The following is a 21,177-nucleotide window of genomic DNA, read 5'->3' on the forward strand; positions in this document are numbered from 1 at the left end:
TTATTCTTGACTTATTAATTTTATAGTGAAAAATGTTGGCCATGTACGTGAATTAAGGTGACAGTTTTACATGTTGCCTTAGGAAAATGATAAATGATTTGTATAAATGTTAAATAAACTAGTTTTATACATATCTTTGTAACAAAAAGATATAAAAAAAATCTATTCTTTACTTTTTTTTTTAAAAACTTATACCTAATTTACTTTACAAAAATTAATATGAAATGATGTGATATAGTCAATATCTATTGACTATTCATTGATTGTCACGTCAATAGGTTCACTTGTTCTTGTTGAGAATAGAAACAACTGTCTCTTATGATATAGTTTTTAAAATGAGAAATTATTTATATAAGTCTCAATAAATTATATGAGATTTATTTATTAAAAATTTGTAAAAATAATTTCTGCTTGCCAAATACTCAATACAACAAACTTGTATTGAATTTACAAAGACTAATGGTATATATACGATATATTTATGTTCTAAGATGGGAGTTTTTAAAAAAAAATAATATTATTTTTATAAATATTTTATAAAAATATTCATAATTTAAAATATAATTATAAAAAAATATTATAAAAAAATATTGTGAGCAAATATTTTCCTCCCCAAAAATCTACGATAGAAAAATTAAGCTAAAGAGAGGTTTGGATTCAAAACTTACCTCAACTCATATCAACTCATTTCATCTCATCATTACAATTTTTTCAAATTCTTACACAAAATATAATAAATAATTCAACTTTTTTAAATTTCAAAATAATTTTCTCAAATTTTTACACCAAATATAAGAAATAATTCAATTTTTATTTTACTATTCATAAATCACTTTAAATCATCTCAACTCATCTCTCAATCCATTTCTCTTTTTAAGTAACCTTCGATTCTAAGCATAAATTTTGTCTGGAGCATATCCGACGCCCGCTGTACTTGGCTGCTCGTATAAAGCCACGTCAAGTGATGACGAAGAAGATGACAGAGGGGCTTCGGATCTAATGGTTCATAACCCACAGATTGCCACAGAAACTTAGTAAGTTTATAGAATGGGAAAATATATGTATCAGCCTATAGCCGCTGCACACCCGTGTATTGACGGTTGAAAAAAAAAAAAAAAATTACATGAGGTGTGCTGCGGCTGTTAGGCTGATGCCAACATTGCTCTCATAGAATTTGCGGAGAGAGAGAGAGAGAGAATCAGAGGCAGCGTGTATATATATATATTTATAAAGAGAAAACGCCAGAGCAAGCAGCCATTCCGGAGCTTATCCATCTTCTCCAGTTTCTCCACAACCCAAGAGAGAAGCTGTAAACTAATGGGCGTGGTCTTGAAGAAGCCATATAATCTTTTTTTAATCTTACTTCTATTTTCCATTTCCGGTTTAGTTTTTTGTTGCTTTTACGTTTGTTTCTCTGGGTTCTGATATCGGGTTGTGTTTGTTTAGGAGGAAAAGAAACCGGAGGAGAAGAAAATGGAGGAGAAAAAGCCAGAGGAGGAGAAGAAAGAAGAAGAGAAACAGTCCGAGAAGCCGGCGGAAGAAAAGAAAGAGGAAAAGAAAGCGGAGGAAGTAAAGGATGGGAAGGAAGCGAAAGACCAATCTGAAACACAAGCGCCTCAGGAAATCGTGCTCAGAGTCTACATGCATTGTGAAGGTTGTGCCCGAAAGGTCCGACGCTGCCTCAAAGGCTTCGAAGGTTGTGGTTGTGGTGGTCTTTGTTTCTTTTTTATCCACTCAGAGAAAGTTCTGTTCCTTGTTTTTTGAATTCCAAGTCTTTTAGTTAATTGAAATGTTTGTGTTCCTGTTCTTGTTCGTGTGCGTGTGTGTATTTGGGTTTTTGTAAGGGGTGGAGGAAGTTATAGCAGACTGCAAGACTTCGAAGGTGGTAGTGAAAGGCGAAAAGGCCGATCATCTGAATATTCTCCAGAGAGTTCAGAGGAAGAGCCACAGGCAGGTCCAGCTCATCTCTCCGATCCCCGAACCGAAGGCTGAGGAAGAGAAGAAACCTGAGGAGAAAGAGGCCCCCAAGCCTGAAGAGAAGAAAGAAGAGGTTCTCTTTCTCTATAATTTTATTTTTCCCCAAAAAACAAATCCTTGATATTTGATAAATGCCCCAATTTTTATATTTTTTATTCATTTGGGGGGTATCTGGGCTGATTATGTTATTCTCTGATACAGCCTCAGATTATCACAGCGGTTCTGAAGGTTCACATGCATTGTGAGGCCTGTGCACAAGAAATCAAGAAACGCATACTGAGGATGAAAGGTACGGGACTTTTTTTTTTTTTTTTTTGAAATAAACCTCAAAACTTCATTAATCAAACTTTAAGTAATACAAAGTTTATCTTTTTCCAAGCAATTTACAATAACACCTGGAACTTCTTCAATCCATATTTTAGCTTCTTCAAACTTCAAAGCTTCCTTAGCTAATATATGAGCCACTGTGTTTCTTTCTCTATAGGCAAAATGTAAAGACCAATTTGGTCTGTTTCTGAACACTGAACGTATATCATCAACTATAAAACCAACACAGGACAGATCCTCCTCCTCACTGTTAACAGCTGAAACAATATTCTTGGCATCTCCTTCCAACATTACCTTTTGAAAATTCAATTCATTACATAGCTCCAATGCTTTCCAAAGTGCATGACATTCTGCCACTGATGGATCCTGCACATGCTTCTTCTGATCACAAACAGCTGCCAATGCCTCTCCCTTCTCGTCTCTAATCACAATACCCACACCCATTCTCTTCCTCTTTAAATCTAATGATGCATCCCAGTTAACCTTCACATAATCAGCCTTTGGTAACTGCCATATGTGTCTATTCCCTTCTGCACTTGATGAATGAACATCCTGCCTTTGTACCCTTTGAGAATTCCTGTACCCTTCAAGCCCTTCAATATCTGAGGTGAAGACTTTCCTAGGACAAGATAGTTTCTCTTAGAAAACATATTCGTTCCTCTTGAGCCACACTCTTCTGAAAAGGATAGCCATCTCTTCTAGCTGTGGCAGGTTCAATCTTGCCATCAGTTTCTCCCATAGCTTCATAAAATCAACCTCCTTACAACTCCATTTCTGTACTAAGCTTCTCTTATCAGCCCATATATCATTTGCTGCTTTGCACTCCCAAAGGGCATGCATAACTGACTCTTCTTCTCCATGACAGATTGGACAACTTGGCTCCTGCACTACCTTCCTTTTGAGTAGGTTCTTCTTTGTGGGCAGCAAATTACTTGCTGCTTTCCATAAAAATAACTTGACCACTCCTGGAACATCTAAGTCCCAAATATTCCTCCATCTTTTATCTACCATTTTTGCATCTGAGCTTGAACCTCTGCTGTTTCTCAATCTTTCAAGCTGCAAATAGTATGCACTGCTGACAGTAAAAGCCCCTTTCTTTGACGGTCCCCATATAATTTTATCATGTGCCATACCTCTGCCCAAGGGAATATTAAGAATTAGCTCTGCCTCTTCACTTGAAAAAATAGCTGTCACTCTCCTTTCATCCTATGCTCTGTTCTGTTTGTCAATCAGCTCTTCCACCTTCGCATCTTCCCTTAGCATAGACACTGGTGACTGGACTGAAAAGGATGTAGGTGTTGGCATCCATTTAGAGCCCCATATTTGAATCTTACTACCATCCCCCACTCTCCACCTCAATCCCTCAAGAAGCAAATCTCTTGCTGACCAGATGCTTCTCCATAGAAAAGAAGGTTGTCTGCCAAGCCTTGCCTCCAAAAAGCTTGAATGCCCGAAATACTTTTCCTTAAAAACCACTGCTGCTAGAGAATCAGAATATTTAATAAGCCTCCACCCTTGCTTTGCTAAGAGAGCTAAGTTAAAACTTTCCAAGTCCCTGAATCCCAAACCTCCCTTCCCTTTTTGCAATCCCAAAGATTCCCATTTCTTCCATTGGATACCCCCCTCCATGTGCTGCTTCCTCCACCAGAATCTTGAAAATAATCCATTCATGTCCTTACACAACTTCACAGGAAGCTTGAACACACTCATGGTATACGTGGGGATAGATTGAAGCACTTCCTTTATCAATACTTCTTTTCCAGCTTGTGAAAGGAAGCTGTTTTTCCAGCTAGAGATCCTCTGCCAAGCCCTATCCTTCAATACTCTAAAGGAGTTGTATTTAGATCTTCCTACCAAAGCTGGAAGACCTAGATATCTCTCATAACTGCTACAAACCACAGAAGCCCCAGCCACCATAATCCTTCTCTTATCCCCCTCATTGGTATTATTACTGAAAAAAATAGAAGTCTTCCCTTTGTTAAGAAACTGGCCAGAGGCTTGCTCATATTTGTATAGAAGCTCTTGAAACTTATCCCATTCTTCCAACTTAGCTCTACCAAACAAAATACAATCGTCTGTAAAGAGAAGATGATTGATTCTTGTCCCCTCTCGAGACACTTGCACACCTCTAATCAAATTCTGTTTTTCATAGCAATTAAGTATCGAACTCAGCCCTTCAGCACAAAGGATGAAAAGGTAAGGTGACAAAGGGTCACCCTGCCTTAACCCCCTTGATGGCTTAAAGGTGTGGCCCACCTTTCCATTGATCAAAACTGAGAAGGTTACTGAACAGACACACTTCATGATAAGCTTCACCCATCTCTCACAGAAACCAAGCCTAACCATTACTGCCTTAATAAACTTCCATTCCACTCAATCATAGGCCTTGGACATGTCCAACTTCATGGCCATACTTCCCACCCTCCCCTTCTTCCTTGTTTTCATGGAATGAAGTAATTCATAGGCTATCATAATGTTGTCACTAATCATTCTCCCAGGTAGAAAGGCACTTTGGGAGGGAGAAATGATGGTTGATAACACTCTCTTAAATCTGTTAGTGATATCTTTTGACACAATTTTGTAAATGACATTACAAAGGCTAATTGGTCTAAAGTCACTAACCAACAAAGGGTCTTTAACTTTAGGAATCAAAGCAATATAAGTGTAATTAAAAGCAGAGTCCATAGAGTTACCATTTAAAATAGATAATGCTGCCTGGCACACTTCTTCAGCTACTACCTTCCAATGGTTTTGGAAAAAGCAAGCTCCAAAACCATCTGGACCCGGGGATTTTAGAGGACCCATTTGTTTAACTGCCTCTTCCACCTCCTCTCTTGAAAAGCTCTTCGAGATCCAGTCATTCATGTCTGGGGTAACCTTTGCTTCAATGCCTCCAATGCAGTCCTCTATCACCTCTTTGCTGGGATTGCTTGTCTGAAAAAGGTCCATAAAATACCTCCTGAAAGTTTGCTCAATTTCTTCATGACCAATAACTCTTCTATTGTTTTCATTCATCACTTCTCTAATCAGGTTCCTTTTTTTTCTTTGATTGGCACAAGCATGGAAATACTTAGTATTTCTATCTCCAAGCTTGTACCAATTAGCCTTTGCCCTCTGACGCCACCTCAGATCCTCTTTTTCCAGCAGCAGGTTCAGCTCCTCCTTCACTCTCCTTATCACTAATGCATTACCACTATTTTCATCCTCTTGAAGTCTCTGCAGTAGCCTTGACTTTTCCTCAATATCCTTTTGTCCTCCCATACTTAGCTTCCTGCTCCACTTCTGAAAAACTGCTCTACTATTCTCCAGTAACTTTACCACTTTGTTTGAGGGATTCCTCCCCACTTCTTCCTTCCTCCATGCTGTCTTTAACACTTGTTCACAGTCATCTTCTAAGGCCCAGCTTGCCTCATACTTAAAGGATCTCCTCTTAACCCCTTTTTCTGCATTATGCTTCAATAAGTGAGCTAACAAAGGTTTATGGTCAGAAGAGCTAGCCACTAGAACTTCAACGCGTGACTCCTTATACACCTCTCTCCACTCAGTGTTTGCCACAACCCTATCTAGCCTTTCCTTGGTAAATGATTCATCACCATGCAAATTACTCCAAGTAAATCTGTCTCCCTTCCAACCCAAATCATAAAGGTTTCCATCAATTAGAGCCTCCCTAAACAATGCCATCTGTCCCTCAGGTCTCACTCTTCCCCCTTCCTTTTCACCATTAACAAGTATTTCATTGAAATCTCCCAACACACACCAGCCCACTTGAGTTTGTGGTTTAAAAGATTTTAACAAGTCCCATGATTCCTTTCTTTTTGCCGTTTTAGGTTGACCATAATAACAAGTTAGCAGCCAACGTTTCTCAACACCTTCATCCCAAATCCAGGCATTAATATGCCTTTGGGAATAATTCAATATCTCTAAATCCACATTTGCCTTCCAAAACAATGCCAAACCACCCCATTTTCCCACTGGATCCACCATAATACATCCCTCACAATCTAACCTCTTTTTTAGAAACTCAATCCTTTTTCTTCTAATCTTAGTTTCCATGATGAAAACCAAGTTGGGTTTATTTTTCTCTGCCATCATGCAGAGATCTCGAACTGTCAGAGGATTCCCCAATCCTCGGCAGTTCCAACTTAATATTTTCATAATGCTTGGCGGAGCTGAAACTCAGCCTCCGCCACTTCCACCACACTGTCTTTACCCTCCACACCACTGCTCCATCTCCCTTTTTTCCTATTTATCCCTCTTTCCTTTTCTTCTATCACACATTCCTCATTCTTTTTTTTTATTAACAATGGTTGCTGCACCACAGTCCTTCTTCCCTTTTTTCCTAGCTCTCCTTTTCCATGTTCCTTTTTGTATGCCCTGCTCACTTTCCTTCCAGCCTTTAGTCTGAATTGCCTCATCAACAGGCCTTAGCTCTCTCTCCCCAATTTCAATACTCATGCCCCCCACTTGAAAACCTACCTCATCTCTCAGCTCCACCTCATACAATTCTATCAGGCCCCTCTCTACATTGTTTTGTCCTGACCTAGCCTTCATATACAACTCCTCAGAATTAGTAGTATGAACAACCTCCTCTTCCCCCCCCTATTAGAACTTCCTGAAAAAACCTCATTATTCTCTTCCTCTCCATTCAGTTTTCTCTCCTCACCTCCCTCTCCCTCACTACCCCCCTTTTCATCATTATATTCTCTCTTATCCTCACCAGAAAACTGCTTAGTATCTTCCTTTCTCCACTTCTTAAACCCCTCTTCCCTACTGAAAAGATTACTAGCATTACTAACCTTTTGGAACTGTGAAGCCCTCATCCACACACCATATTGCTCCTCCTTACTTTCTGACTCCTCCAGTACACTGCAGCATCCAGTTGTATCGTGAGCTATGCATCCGCAGGAAAAACAGATGCGAGGCATTTTCTCATAACTGAACGGGACCCAGACACTCTCTCCCTTTATCTTCAGAGTACGACCTCTTGCCAAAGGCTGTGACAAATTCACATATATACGAACCCTCAAATAGCTTCCCCAACCACAGCCATCATCCTGAACATCAACTTTCTCGACCTTACCAACTGTACTCCCGATCTGTATTCCTCTTTCTTTGGTCATGCATGATAAAGGCAAGTTGTGCATTCTGATCCAGAAGCTTTCATAATCAAAATTTATGCGATGAAGTGGAATGTGACCCTCAAACTCCCTCAATACTAACAGATTGTTATCAAAGAGCCAAGGCCTTCCTGCCCAGACTCTTTGTTTATCCTCTTGGTTTTCGAAGACCAAGACGAACATATTCAAACTAACCTCCATGAACTTAGCTGCCTTACTGATTCTCCATATCTTCGCCATTGTTGCTTCTAGTGCCTCCCTGCTTATGGTTCTAGACGAAGCCATTCTACCCACTAGACTTCTTTGCTCCTTGTATCTCAAAACCTCGGGAGCATTGTCTTCTATAACAATATCAGCAACTTCTTCTTCCCATAGCCTCAGTTTCTTCCATTTCTCTTCCAAAACCTCCATTGCTCGCCCCCTTCCTTCTCAGAGACCACCTTCCGAGCACCTAAGGTCCCTCACTACGAGAACCTTCTTCACAGATACCCTCGCCGTCACCTTTGCCACCGTACACACACACCTACAGCCCCCGTACGTATCTTCTATACCACCTCACACCATCCTGTTCCACTACTTCTGTTATAACCGTTTCCACGTCCCACTCACTTCGCTCCACCCTTTTCCTGAGAGAGAAAAAGGAGGAGAATATAAAGCTAAGGATAAAAGCCGATGGGACTCTTTTTTTTAATCCCCACATATGCATGTATGGCTCATGCAAATTTGGCTTTTACTTAATTAGCGAGTATGTATAATGATTCCATACGCGACTAACGGTTTTGGCCATATTACTTTTATTTCTAAACTCTCGAATACCTTAAAAAAAAAAAAAAAGAGTTTATTCTCTTTCAATTTCAATGTAAGGTAAAAGAAACACAGAATCCCATCAAAGCTTTAATTGGATTCGGTTTCGATCTTGTACTGAATCAATCAATTTAGAAAATCTTCACTCTTTTTTTTTTTGGTTTTGTTTTTGTTTTGGTCCACACTCGATAGGAGTGGAGTCGGTCGAGCCAGATCTAAAGAGCTCAGAGGTGAGAGTTAAGGCAGTGTTTGACCCAGCAAAGCTGGTGGAGTACGTGTGTAACGCTCCGGTCCCGCAAGGATTGAAGAGTTACTCGCTATAATTTAAAACTCATAATTCATCAATATATTTATAGACTCCAACATATAACGTCATCAGAATACTACAAAATCTCTTAATAATATCTGTCACCCAGAAATCTTCTATGAGTAATCCACTATGCTTAAATAATCATCTCACCAATGCTCCATAATCCTGATTCTTAGCTAGACTATTAAAAAATTATCTGAAAAATAATTGGAGATAAGGGGTGAGTTATTAACAACTCAATAAGTAGATGACATATACTAGTTTGTAAATATGAGCATTTTCACAGAGTTCAGAATGTAGAAACAAAACATTTCAATATCAATATGCAAATCTCAAGAATACATATCAGAAAATCAGAGCGACTTTTCAAACATTTTATATTCAGAAACTAACTTTTCCTATTCAAAGACTCCTTTGGCACAACATGACTAAACATCTTCATCTTATCATAACATATCAAAACATTATATCAGAACAGACCATGTTTAACTCTCGTGGTAGGGTTGTGCATCCTCCGTAAAGTCAAGCAGAACATAAATCACCAAGAATATCAAAGCGATTGCACTTAGAACAAAAATCCACTATTATATCCCGTGGTAGAGCCAGAGGTTACTATTGTATCCCGTGACAGGGCCGGAGGTCACTATTATATCCCGTGACAGGGCTATAGCTCATTATTGTATCCCGTGATAGGGCCAGAGGATACTATTGTATCCCGTGACAGGGCCAGAGGTCACTATTATCTCCCGTGACAGAGCCATAGCTCACTATTATATCCCGTGATAAGGTCACATATCAGAGCAAAACATAATCAGAATCACCATATCAGAGTCAGAACAGAATCAGAAAGTTATGCCAAATGTTTTTCAGATGCCACATCATATCAAAATAGAGTACTGATATTCAGATCATTTCACATTTTTCAAAACAGATTCAGAACATCTTCACGTCACATGCGAAATTTATCAAATTTTCATATTCACTGATTTGTCTCAGTTCAATAAAAGAATGCCAAAAATAAGCTCATGTCTACACCAGTCATGACAGAAAATATTTTCTTCTTAAACAAAATCTCATGAGTAATGCAGAACAAATATCTGAGGTTGTTTTTAGATTTCTTTTCATAACAAAACATGCACATTTTCCAAAAAGGACATCAGTTCATTTTATTTTATGCAAAGTCTAGCATAGGAACCCTGCTTATCTGGACTTCTTAGCTTTTTCAGAATTTTCCTCAAAGATGTCGAACAATAATTAAGTGTCACTTATAAAAATAACCACGTAATTCTCATAAATTTCTAATTAATCACGTATTTCAATATATAAGCCTAAACTTCTAAAATAACCTATTTAATTTCTCAAAACCTAAAATCTCATAACCTCGAATTATAAATCATCGCTTTCTAAAATATTTAAGAGTTTGACCTATTTATTATTGAAAACAAACTATAAAGTTTAATACTAGATAATATAATTATCCCAAAATATTTTAAAATAAACCATAACTATTTTTGAATAGACTAAATCATATCTAAAGTGTAAAAAACAACATTACTCCAATATTAATTACTCTTAAAATAAATATTTATTTAATAATATGTTAAAATACGTAAATGATTTTCTGTAATCATAATAAAAAGAGTTTATTAACACATAATACAAATTTTAAAACACCTTAGCATAAGTTGTAGTTCAAAGGGTAAAAAAAAGTAATTAATAAAATTACAACATTATCACTTACTTTTGAAGGAGGCTTTACTTAAAATAAATTTAACTTACCAAGATCATTTCTGTAAACATGGAAGATTTAGAGTTTACAAATACATATCAAAGTTTAAACCACAATAATGTAACTTATAATTCAAAGGTAACAAGGAAATTTTTATTTATCAAACCGATTATGCAATAGCTTTTGTAATACTTCATTTGAAAACATGATCAAAGGGTATAACGGTAATAGCATTTATCCTATTAGGTTACAGACTTATCCACATATATGTATATATATATATATATACACACTACCCTTTTAAGTCAGCAACACGAAAAACAAAAGGAAGTGGAGTGCAGACTTATGACTAAAACTGAGATGTACGTGGAGGGGCAAAGCACGATGGCTGGGCTGGAGGAACTATGGTGGTGCTACTGGGCGCCGAGGGCATGCAATGGCTAGGCCACCTACGCTGGGCGGCGCAAGCTAGAGAGGTAGAGAGAGCACGGAGAGTGCGAGATGAGAGAGAGAGAGCAACCGAGAGGGAACGAATACGGTAGAGGGTTTGGGCTCACCGATTTGCACAGGGTGATCAGGATGTCACGACCAGTGGTTTCTGTTGTTCTTTTAAGGTGCTTTTCAGTGAAAAAGGTGCTGGTTTTGCAGTGGCTTACGGTCGAGATCAGTAAATGCTCTGTTTTTGGTGCAGGAAGCAGAGGCTTTTCCGTGAGGTGGATGGTGGCTCTCGGTTTCGTGTGGCTGAACAGCGACTAAGTAGAGGTGTTACGGTGCAACATTGGGTGTGGGTGAGTCGTGGCAGGTGGCACCAAGGAGTTGGGGTGGCTACAAGTGTGGCTCTGTTTCGGGTGTCTAAAATAGAGGATTTAGGGTGGGGCGCGATGGTAGTGTCGAGTCTAATCTGTGGGTTGCTACTACGGGAAGGACGCTAGTGGCAGTGGCTAGGTTGTGGTTACTTGAAGGTGTGGTGCGGCGGTAGTGGTAAACCGAGTGAAAGAAAAAAAAAAAAAAAAACTGAAGCGGGTAGTGCACACGGGCGTTGGTTTCTGCAAGGAGCTCCCTCCATGGCTGAGTGTTACGTGGGTTTGGGCTTAGGTTGTGGAGGGCTTCCGCACACAAGAGGGATGGGGAAGGTGACGGCAGTGCTGAGCCAAGGGCTCCGGGTTGCTGTTTGTGACGCCCCCAAATTCCGCTTGGGATCGGACGGACATTTGAAGCGTCGAGACATGTAACACAAGGTTATCTGCCCCCGTTCATGACATATAAGATGCAATATTCCTAACATGCATCTAGCATTATGCAATATTCGCAGCGGATAATTTTTCTTTTTAGCAATACTATGCACCAAACCGAAATATCCCAAATACTTAAAACATACTTCATACATAATGACATATTAAACAACTGAGATCACAATATTAATCCATATGGTTGTGATCAAAAGAGTGATGGAGATTGTACTCTACAAATACAAGTAGTAATCTGAGGTAACTACTGTATTAACACCTACATCGCATCGTCGCTTAGTCGACCATTTCCAGTTGGTCGATTCCCGATTCTCCTTCAGATCCTGTAAGAAAATCTACCATTCGGGGGGGGAATGGTAGTTGGGACTACCACAGTGAGATTTGATTACAAATCTCAGCAAGTTAACAAGAAACTTCCACACAGGTTAATGATGCATGCATGGCAGTAAAAACATGAATGCATAATCAAATCGTAAGTAATCATAGCATAACTTGACATACAACATAACATAACTGGCATAACTTAAACTGAAACTGAAGCTTAGCATGAACGTGACTTGAAACATAACATGGACTTGAACATAACATGAATGTGAACATGCATAATTTGAACTTGAACTTGAGCATGACATAACATAAATGTGAACTTGGAACATAACGTAAACGTGAACATAACATAACATGAACTTGGAACATATTCTTGTCTCATGGGATTACCATGATTGCGTGAACGTAAACTTGAACGTAACATAACGTGAAACATGACTTGAACTTGGAATCTTATTCAATAAACTTAATCATTAACGCGACCATATGGGTGCTACACAGGTCCCCTTGAGCCGTGTGTCCCTGCCGATTACCGCATCACATCACAAGTTTCTATACCAGCTGTGAGTGCGTTAATACGTACTCCACAGTTGTTGTGGCCCCACGTATTCTACGTGTCACAATTGCTGTGTCTCACGTAGTGTATGCTCCACAGTTGTTGTGGCCCCATACTTCATGCTCCACAGTTGTTGGGGCCCCATGACTTATCTGTTTGTGCCACACTTGCTGTGGACACACATAACATAATGTGTGGCACCATCGGCGTTAGTGCCTGGCGCGCTCCGGTGACCAGCTAATTAGGCCCCATTCGCAACCTGTTGACTGTACTTCGTCAACCCAGTGAATTTCACACCTATTTAGACACTCCAGCGTGAACAAAGGAGTTCCACTAGGATATTACCCCATCCTAGCGCTTAGGGTCGTGATTGACATGAATGACTTAACTGGCAGACATGACATTTCCTAACGTGACGTAACATGAACGTGACATAAAAGACAGAAATCTTGACGTAACATAACGTGACATGAACGTAGGACGACAGACATGACATACTTCGAGACATAAATGTAACAGAGAACATTTCATAACATGTCATACATGTAACATGCAACATGCAACATTTCGTAACATAGCATACCATATAACAGACAACATTTCTTAACGTGACGTAACATGTGACAATGAATATTACATGACAAGAAATACATGTAATAGATGGCATACTTAACTTAACATGACATACTTGCAATGTATAGCATGTATAGCAATACGTGACAGAATATCTTGTGTAACAGATGAATAATTCATGACAGAATAAATTCTGTGTAACATATAAATATGTAATGACTTGGCATGGCACATATGATAACATGCATACATACAATTTAGTTCCTTTACTTATCACACATACACATTAAATTGATAGTAAGTTAAAAGCTAACTTACCTCGATCTTCGCGCTTCGAGACAAAACTCAAGTGCGATCATGGGAAACTGAAAGTAGTGATTTCTAAAAATTAGAACTTAATCACTAACAATTAGGAATATGGAAAAATATCAACTTAGAGTAAAATTACCATTTTACCCTCTACATGTGGAAAAATGACCATTTTACCCCTAACTTAAGGATTTTGCATCATAACTTCAAAAATCACCAAATTTACATACCTTATGTAAATTTTGTCCTAAACTCAAATATCAATTCATAAAAATTTAAAACTAAACACAACCATCAAAACTCTATATGGCCAAAACTTACAAAGGCTATTTCCTTTGCTTTTTGTTGTAATTCTTTCAAATCTCAAAACTCATGATTAAACCAAAATTTTTCTTCTACTACACTCATAACATATTCTTAAGAATAATAATGTTTTGAATCATGAACAAAAGTCATCAAAATCACTAAAACCATACTTGAACTTTTTGGTTTCTCTTCTAAGTTCAAAACAGAATTTTGTTTCTAACTTGTTTTGATCAACCTCTTGATCCATGACTTATAAAGAAGTGATCTTCAAACCAAAACATCACATGGTTCAAAAGGGTGTCCTAAAACAGATCCAAGCTTCAAACTCAAGATCACATGGGTAAACATCAACCAAAACATAAATTTAGCCAAGAACATCATCACTTTGGCCTAACCGAATATATCCTTCCATAAAATTTCATATGTTCGAAACTAACATCAAATATCTTCAAAATAACATTCTAACATGTATATAAGATGCTTAGGATCTTCCAATAAAAATATCAAAGCTATTGGAATAAGATTAAACCATAAAAGATTTAAACTTTCTCAAAACAGAAACTGTTTTTCCTCTTCCAGTTTCTAAGTTTCTAGACCTAAGCAAATATTTCACCAAAACTTTTAATCATGCAACAAATCCTCAACCAATAATCATATACACATGTTAACAGTACTCCATAAAAATTTCGGACCAAGATCTATTCATTAGCTTGGTCAAAATCTCCAAAATATAACACACTCTCCAGTTTATCGCCCAGAATGACCTTTCTGGGGTCTAAACAACTTTTTACCAATCAAATGATCTCCAAATGGAACAAATAAGATATCCACGTAAACTAGACTCCAAAAGAAACAACTTTCATGAAGGAAACGTTGCGAGGAAACACTTACAAAAGCTTCGAAACAGGTATTCAAAAGAGGTACGAAAAACTGTCCGAGAGTGTCTTTTGTGTTCTATGAAGGAAAAGTGTAAAGGAGAGTTGCTTTTTCGTGGGAAGTGGACTGAAGAGCTTCTTACACAAGCTATGTAAAGTGATAGGACTGAAGGAATGGTTGAGTGTTAGCCTTTTCTTCTCATAAAAATCAGACCAAGATCTTTTCTTAAGGTGGAGTGTAAGAGTGAATGAGTGAGGTGGCCCTTTAGCTATGTCTTTCAAGAACCTTCTAGGCTCTTCTTGTACAGATCTGGCCAGCCAAGGGGGGGTACAAAACTTAGCCATGAAGCAATCCTATGGTGACCAAATTCGTGGGCCTTAAAGGGCCTAAACCGAATGGGCCTAAAATTTGGGGTTTAAAGAGGGTTTGGGTTGCTATCAAGCCCAAATCCAATATCACTTGGCCTAATCAATTTTTCAAGGTTAACAAGGTTGGATAATGATATTCTAACACAAATTTGAAGGATTAATAGCATGTGGAAGTGATTTAATCAAGTGATTAAACACAATGCTAGAAATCGGATTAGAAAATGTTTAGAAGCCAACTTTAGGGTTTTGGGGAAACCGTTTAGGGTTTTGATTTCAACCAAGCTTTTGGGCTTTCGATTGGATTCCCACCATTTAGAATTTCACTAGGATTGAAAACCTCTTTGATCTGGCACAATTTGGTTGAGCAGATGAAACAAAGTTTTGCTTAAGCGACATGATCTCACACCTTCATTCCTTCAAATTCAACAAACGTTCCTTATGGTGCCAAGTGTCTAAAATTATTCACTAAGTGTGGCTAAGATCTTGCCAAGTGTCCAAATAAAACTTCTCTAATCCAATTTGGACATTCCACACTGTGATTTCGAAACACTGCAATCGGTGCGCTTACCGAGGTTACTATTCACTTCGAAAAAGTGAATCATAAACTTAGTACAAAAAATTCCTAAATATTCATTTTAACTTATAGTGAAAATCTTTTACCAAAATTTAACCTCGAAGTATCCCTAAAAATAATTTCACAATTTCCAACAGACGTTTTGTCCGGAATTATGAAAATAAGATATTGTGCCATAAAATCCTAAATAATCCACTGAGTGTAATGGCGTAGACCATAAAGCATTCTGACCCTTCTAACCACCTCAAATAAATAAAACTCATATTTCTAACAGCATAGTGAGTGATAACACTGACTATGTTGACAGACTAAAACCTATGCAATAGGTCGATTCGTAAAAACTTATGGGATTTTCACGAGATTCCTAAAGTCAATAGAAATTCCGCCAATGAATTTCTAGCGGGCTGTTACATCCTCCCCTCCTAAAAAAAGATTTCGTCCTCGAAATCGACGTAAGTACAAACATAAAATACGCTCAAAAGAAAAAGTTGCTTACCAACTTATTGCCCATCACTGGATGCCTCATCACGCCCAAGGGGCAGGTCTCGTTCTTCTTGAAATAACGCCTCCTTCTCGTAGTCAACACTATTCTTATCTATAACCATCACATGGTTATACAAAAGACTATCACTATAACATTAAGGCATAACAATCCCAAAGATTACTGCCTAAACTTAATGACTTCTAGACTTTTTAGGATACTGACTCCTTGCTTAAAAGAAATCACTATTCTCTTCACTATTCAATGAATTATCCACAACGTGTATATATATCTACCATTCTTAACTCTTTCTCTCTCAAATCATATCAATTTGTACTGGAGTCCTTCCACAAGGTAGGTCAAATCGTACCAGCATACTCTCTAAATCTAAAACTTCAAGTATTCATGCAGTTCAATTTGGAAGAATTTAATCCATACACAACTGAATTCACATTCTCTATTTCCTCAAGGAATTATATCTGCCTAGGACTAGCTTACTCCTTCATAATCACCACGAATCGTTCCTCCTCCTAGGTGGTACCTTGATAAACGATCAGCTATTAACCTCAACTCAAGAGTTTCTCTCTTATGATTAACATAGCTCTTCTATCCATCATGAGTTGCCTCTTATTCTGACTCTAATCCAAAGAATTTGTTCTTACTGCTCACGTAAATCCTTAAGACAAGCTTTTACTCCCCATATAAAAGTCTCCAATATAAGGGCAATCTAGGTTTCCACAAACACGGTGCTTCGCCAGAAACCATTTATTCGCGATTGGATAAAACTATTATCATAAGTGAATCCTACTAAGGCCAAAGCTTCTCCCACACACTGTACTCTTCCGAACACAAATTTCATTGTAACATTCGAATCAAAACAAACTCCAAATACTTGGGATACTAATTCATCAACCTTGAATATCCTTCCTCGTACTACTAAAAGGTATTCCATATCTACACTGGTATGAATAGAAATACTCTTAATGAAAAATGTTACTCTTACCACCTGGTAACAATTCAGAGTACGAACTAAACGTACAATACCACAATCACTAAAAATAGGGCCTCGCTTGAATCAAACTGCGTATAAGTTATAAACCTCAATGATTCAACTTACCCAAAGTATCAATAATGCCCTAGTACCATCAATTGTAATCTAATCAACCTTAGATAAGCTTAACAATATAGAGGTCTTAGAAAAAAAATACCAGTGACGGCGCCAACTCCTTTAGTTCCTGGGGCGTCAGCATCTGCGTCTCTAGAAGTACCTGCATACACTTAAGCTAGTACTGGAGGTCGTGGCTTTGGTTTGGAATCTCCAATGGGAACAGTTCCATTTCTCTGGCCTCTTTTGGGACAATTTCTGATGAAGTGGTCAGGTTGGCCACATCTAAAACAGAGTCCAAAGGTAAGTTTGCACTTGCCTCCATGGTTCTTTCCGGACATCCCACATATTGGATACGTGGTCAGTATTGAGCTTCCAGTCTCGATGCCTTCTCCCTTATCTAGTCTAGTAGACATCTTCTTCATTTCTAGATTTTCTTTAGTAGCATACAATGAAGTTCTCTTTCGCTCGGTATTGATCTGGATCGCTAGACCTCTCTGCTCAGCCTCTGCTATCGCGGCCACGTTTACCAACTCTTGGTAATTCTTTATTCTTAGGCAAGCTACTTGGCTATGGATCCATGGTTGAAGTCCAGCTTGAAACTTTCGTGCCTGCATCTTTTGAGTAGAAATCAAGTGTGGTGCAAACCTTCCTAACACCATAAACTTAGCAGCGTACTGCTCTACGGTCAAACTACCTTGAGCTAAAGTCACGAACTCCTGCGCCTTTAGCTGTTTGATAGAATCTGGGAAGAATCCGTTGTCAACTCTTCCTTAAATCTCTCCCAAGACAATGCATCCAAACTTCCTAGTTCCCTAACTAGAAGTTGCCTTTGTATATCCTACCATATTCCAGCTTCTCCTTAGAATAGGTATACAAGATATAGAACCTTCTGGTCCTCAGTACATCCATAGATCTCGTCTGTCCTTTTGAGATCCATAATGTAACAGCCCGCTAGAAATTCATTGGCGGAATTTCTATTGACTTTAGGAATCTCGTGAAAATCCCATAAGCTTTTACGAATCGACCTATTGCATAGGTTTTAGTCTGTCAACATAGTCAGTGTTATCACTCACTATGCTGCTAGAAATATGAGTTTTATTTATTTGAGGTGGTTAGAAGTGTCAGAATGCATTATGGTCTACGCCATTACACTCAGTGGATTATTTAGGATTTTATGGCACAATATCCTATTTTCATAATTCCGGACGAAACGTCTGTTGGAAATTGTGAAATTATTTTTAGGGGCACTTCGAGGTTAAATTTCGGTAAAAGATTTTCACTAAAGGTTAATATGAATATTTAGGAATTTTTAGTACTAAGTTTATGATTCACTTTTTCGAAGTGAATAGTAACCTCGATAAGCGCACCAATTGCAGTGTTTCGAAATCACAGTGTGGAATGTCCAAATTGGATTAGAGAAGTTTTATTTGGACACTTGGCAAGATCTTAGCCACACTTAGTGAATAATTTTAGACACTTGGCACCATAAGGAACGTTTGTTGGATTTGAAGGAATCAAGGTGTGAGATCATGTCGCTTAAGCAAAACTTTGTTTCATCTGCTCAACCAAATTGTGCCAGATCAAAGAGGTTTTCAATCCTAGTGAAATTCTAAATGGTGGGAATCCAATCGAAAGCCCAAAAGCATGGTTGAAATCGAAACCCTAAACGGTTTCCCCAAAACCCTAAAGTTGGCCTCTAAACATTTTCTAATCCGATTTCTAGCATTGTGTTTAATCACTTGATTAAATCACTTCCACATGCTATTAATCCTTCAAATTTGTGTTAGAACATCATTATCCAACCTTGTTAACCTTGAAAAATTGATTGGGCCAAGTGATATTGGATTTGGGCTTGATAGCAACCCAAACCCTCTTTAAACCCCAAATTTTAGGCCCATTCGGTTTAGGCCCTTTAAGGCCCACGAATTTGGTCACCATAGGATTGCTTCATGGCTAAGTTTTGTACCCCCACTTGGCTGGCCAGATCTGTACAAGAAGAGCCTAGAAGGTTCTTGAAAGACATAGCTAAAGGGCCACCTCACTCATTCACTCTTACACTCCACCTTAAGAAAAGATCTTGGTCTGATTTTTATGAGAAGAAAAGGCCAACACTCAACCATTCCTTCAGTCCTATCACTTTACATAGCTTGTGTAAGAAGCTCTTCAGTCCACTTCCCACGAAAAAGCAACTCTCCTTTACACTTTTCCTTCATAGAACACAAAAGACACTCTCGGACAGTTTTTCGTACCTCTTTTGAATGCCTGTTTCGAAGCTTTTGTAAGTGTTTCCTCGCAACGTTTCCTTCATGGAAGTTGTTTCTTTTGGAGTCTAGTTTACGTGGATATCTTATTCGTTCCATTTGGAGATCATTTGATTGGTCAAAAGTGGTTTAGACCCCGGAAAGGTCATTCTGGGCGATAAACTGGAGAGTGTGTTATATTTTGGAGTTTTTGACCAAGCTAATGAATAGATCTTGGTCCGAAATTTTTATGGAGTACTGTTAACATGTGTATATGATTATTGGTTGAGGATTTGTTGCATGATTAAAAGTTTTGGTGAAATATTTTCTTAGGTCTAGAAACTTAGAAACTGGAAGAGGAAAAACAGTTTCTGTTTTGAGAAAGTTTAAATCTTTTATGGTTTAATCTTATTCCAATGGCTTTGATATTTTTATTGGAAGATCCTAAGCATCTTATATACATGTTAGAATGTTATTTTGAAGATATTTGATGTTAGTTTCGAACATATGAAATTTTATGGAAGGAGATATTCGGTTAGGCCAAAGTGATGATGTTCTTGGCTAAATTTATGTTTTGTTGATGTTTACCCATGTGATCTTGAGTTTGAAGCTTGGATCTGTTTTAGGACACCTTTTTGAACCATGTGATGTTTTGGTTTGAAGATCACTTCTTTATAAGTCATGGATCAAGAGGTTGATCAAAACAAGTTAGAAACAAAATTCTGTTTTGAACTTAGAAGAGAAACCAAAAAGTTCAAGTATGGTTTTAGTGATTTTGATGACTTTTGTTCATGATTCAAAACATGATTATTCTTAAGAATATGTTATGAGTGTAGTAGAAGAAAAATTTTGGTTTAATCATGAGTTTTGAGATTTGAAAGAATTACAACAAAAAGCAAAGGAAATAGCCTTTGTAAGTTTCGGCCATATAGAGTTTTGATGGTTGTGTTTAGTTTTAAATTTTTATGAATTGATATTTGAGTTTAGGACAAAATTTACATAAGGTATGTAAATTTTGGTGATTTTTGAAGTTATGATGCAAAATCCTTAAGTTAGGGGTAAAATGGTCATTTTCCCACATGTAGAGGGTAAAATGGTAATTTTACTCTAAGTTGATATTTTTCCATATTCCTAATTGTTAGTGATTAAGTTCTAATTTTTAGAAATCACTACTTTCAGTTTCCCGTTATCGCACTTGAGTTTTGTCTCGAAGCACGAAGATCGAGGTAAGTTAGCTTTTAACTTACTATCAATTTAATGTGTATGTGTGATAAGTAAGAGAACTAAATTGTATGTATGCATGTTATCATATGTGCCATGCCAAGTCATTACATATTTATCTGTTACACAGAATTTATTCTGTCATGAATTATTCATCTGTTACACAAGATATTCTGTCACGTATTGCTATACATGCTATACATTGCAAGTATGTCATGTTAAGTTAAGTATGCCATCTGTTACATGTATTTCTTGTCATGTAATATTCATTGTCACATGTTACGCCACGTTAAGAAATGTTGTCTGTTATATGGTATGCCATGTTACGAAATGTTGCATGTTACATGTATGACATGTTATGAAATGTTCTCTGTTACATTTATGTCTCGAAGTATGTCATGTCTGTCGTCCTACGTTCATGTCACGTTATGTTACGTCAAGATTTCTGTCTTTTATGTCACGTTCATGTTACGTCACGTTACGAAATGTCATGTCTGCCAGTTAAGTCATTCATGTCAATCACGACCCTAAGCGCTAGGATGGGGTAATATCCTAGTGGAACTCCTTTGTTCACGCTGGAGTGTCTAAATAGGTGTGAAATTCCCTGGGTTGACGAAGTACAGTCAACAGGTTGCGAATGGGGCCTAATTAGCTGGTCACCGGAGCGCGCCAGGCACTAACGCCGATGGTGCCACACATTATGTTATGTGTGTCCACAGCAAGTGTG

At 37.9% G+C, this 21,177-nt stretch overlaps 1 protein-coding gene across 1 annotated transcript; it reads left to right on the top strand.

Moving 5' to 3' along the window:
- The first annotated feature begins 1,206 nt into the window (after window positions 1-1,206).
- Window positions 1,207-8,548, top strand: LOC108979303 (heavy metal-associated isoprenylated plant protein 7-like). The gene is made up of 5 exons (XM_018949962.2): window positions 1,207-1,326; window positions 1,447-1,696; window positions 1,845-2,050; window positions 2,179-2,266; window positions 8,418-8,548. Exons 1-5 carry the CDS (start codon window positions 1,318-1,320, stop codon window positions 8,546-8,548), a joined length of 684 nt encoding a protein of 227 aa, XP_018805507.1. The 5' UTR covers window positions 1,207-1,317.
- Window positions 8,549-21,177: the final 12,629 nt, after the last annotated feature.

Source organism: Juglans regia, unplaced genomic scaffold, assembly GCF_001411555.2.
Source record: "Juglans regia cultivar Chandler unplaced genomic scaffold, Walnut 2.0 Scaffold_657, whole genome shotgun sequence".
Classification (NCBI taxonomy): domain Eukaryota; kingdom Viridiplantae; phylum Streptophyta; class Magnoliopsida; order Fagales; family Juglandaceae; genus Juglans; species Juglans regia.

Excerpts from the sequence above, each read along its gene's own strand:
- LOC108979303 (XM_018949962.2), top strand. Across the intron at positions 1,697-1,844 it reads CTGCCTCAAAGGCTTCGAAG|GGGTGGAGGAAGTTATAGCA; the intron begins GTTGTGGTTGTG and ends GGTTTTTGTAAG. Across the intron at positions 2,267-8,417 it reads ACGCATACTGAGGATGAAAG|GAGTGGAGTCGGTCGAGCCA; the intron begins GTACGGGACTTT and ends CACACTCGATAG.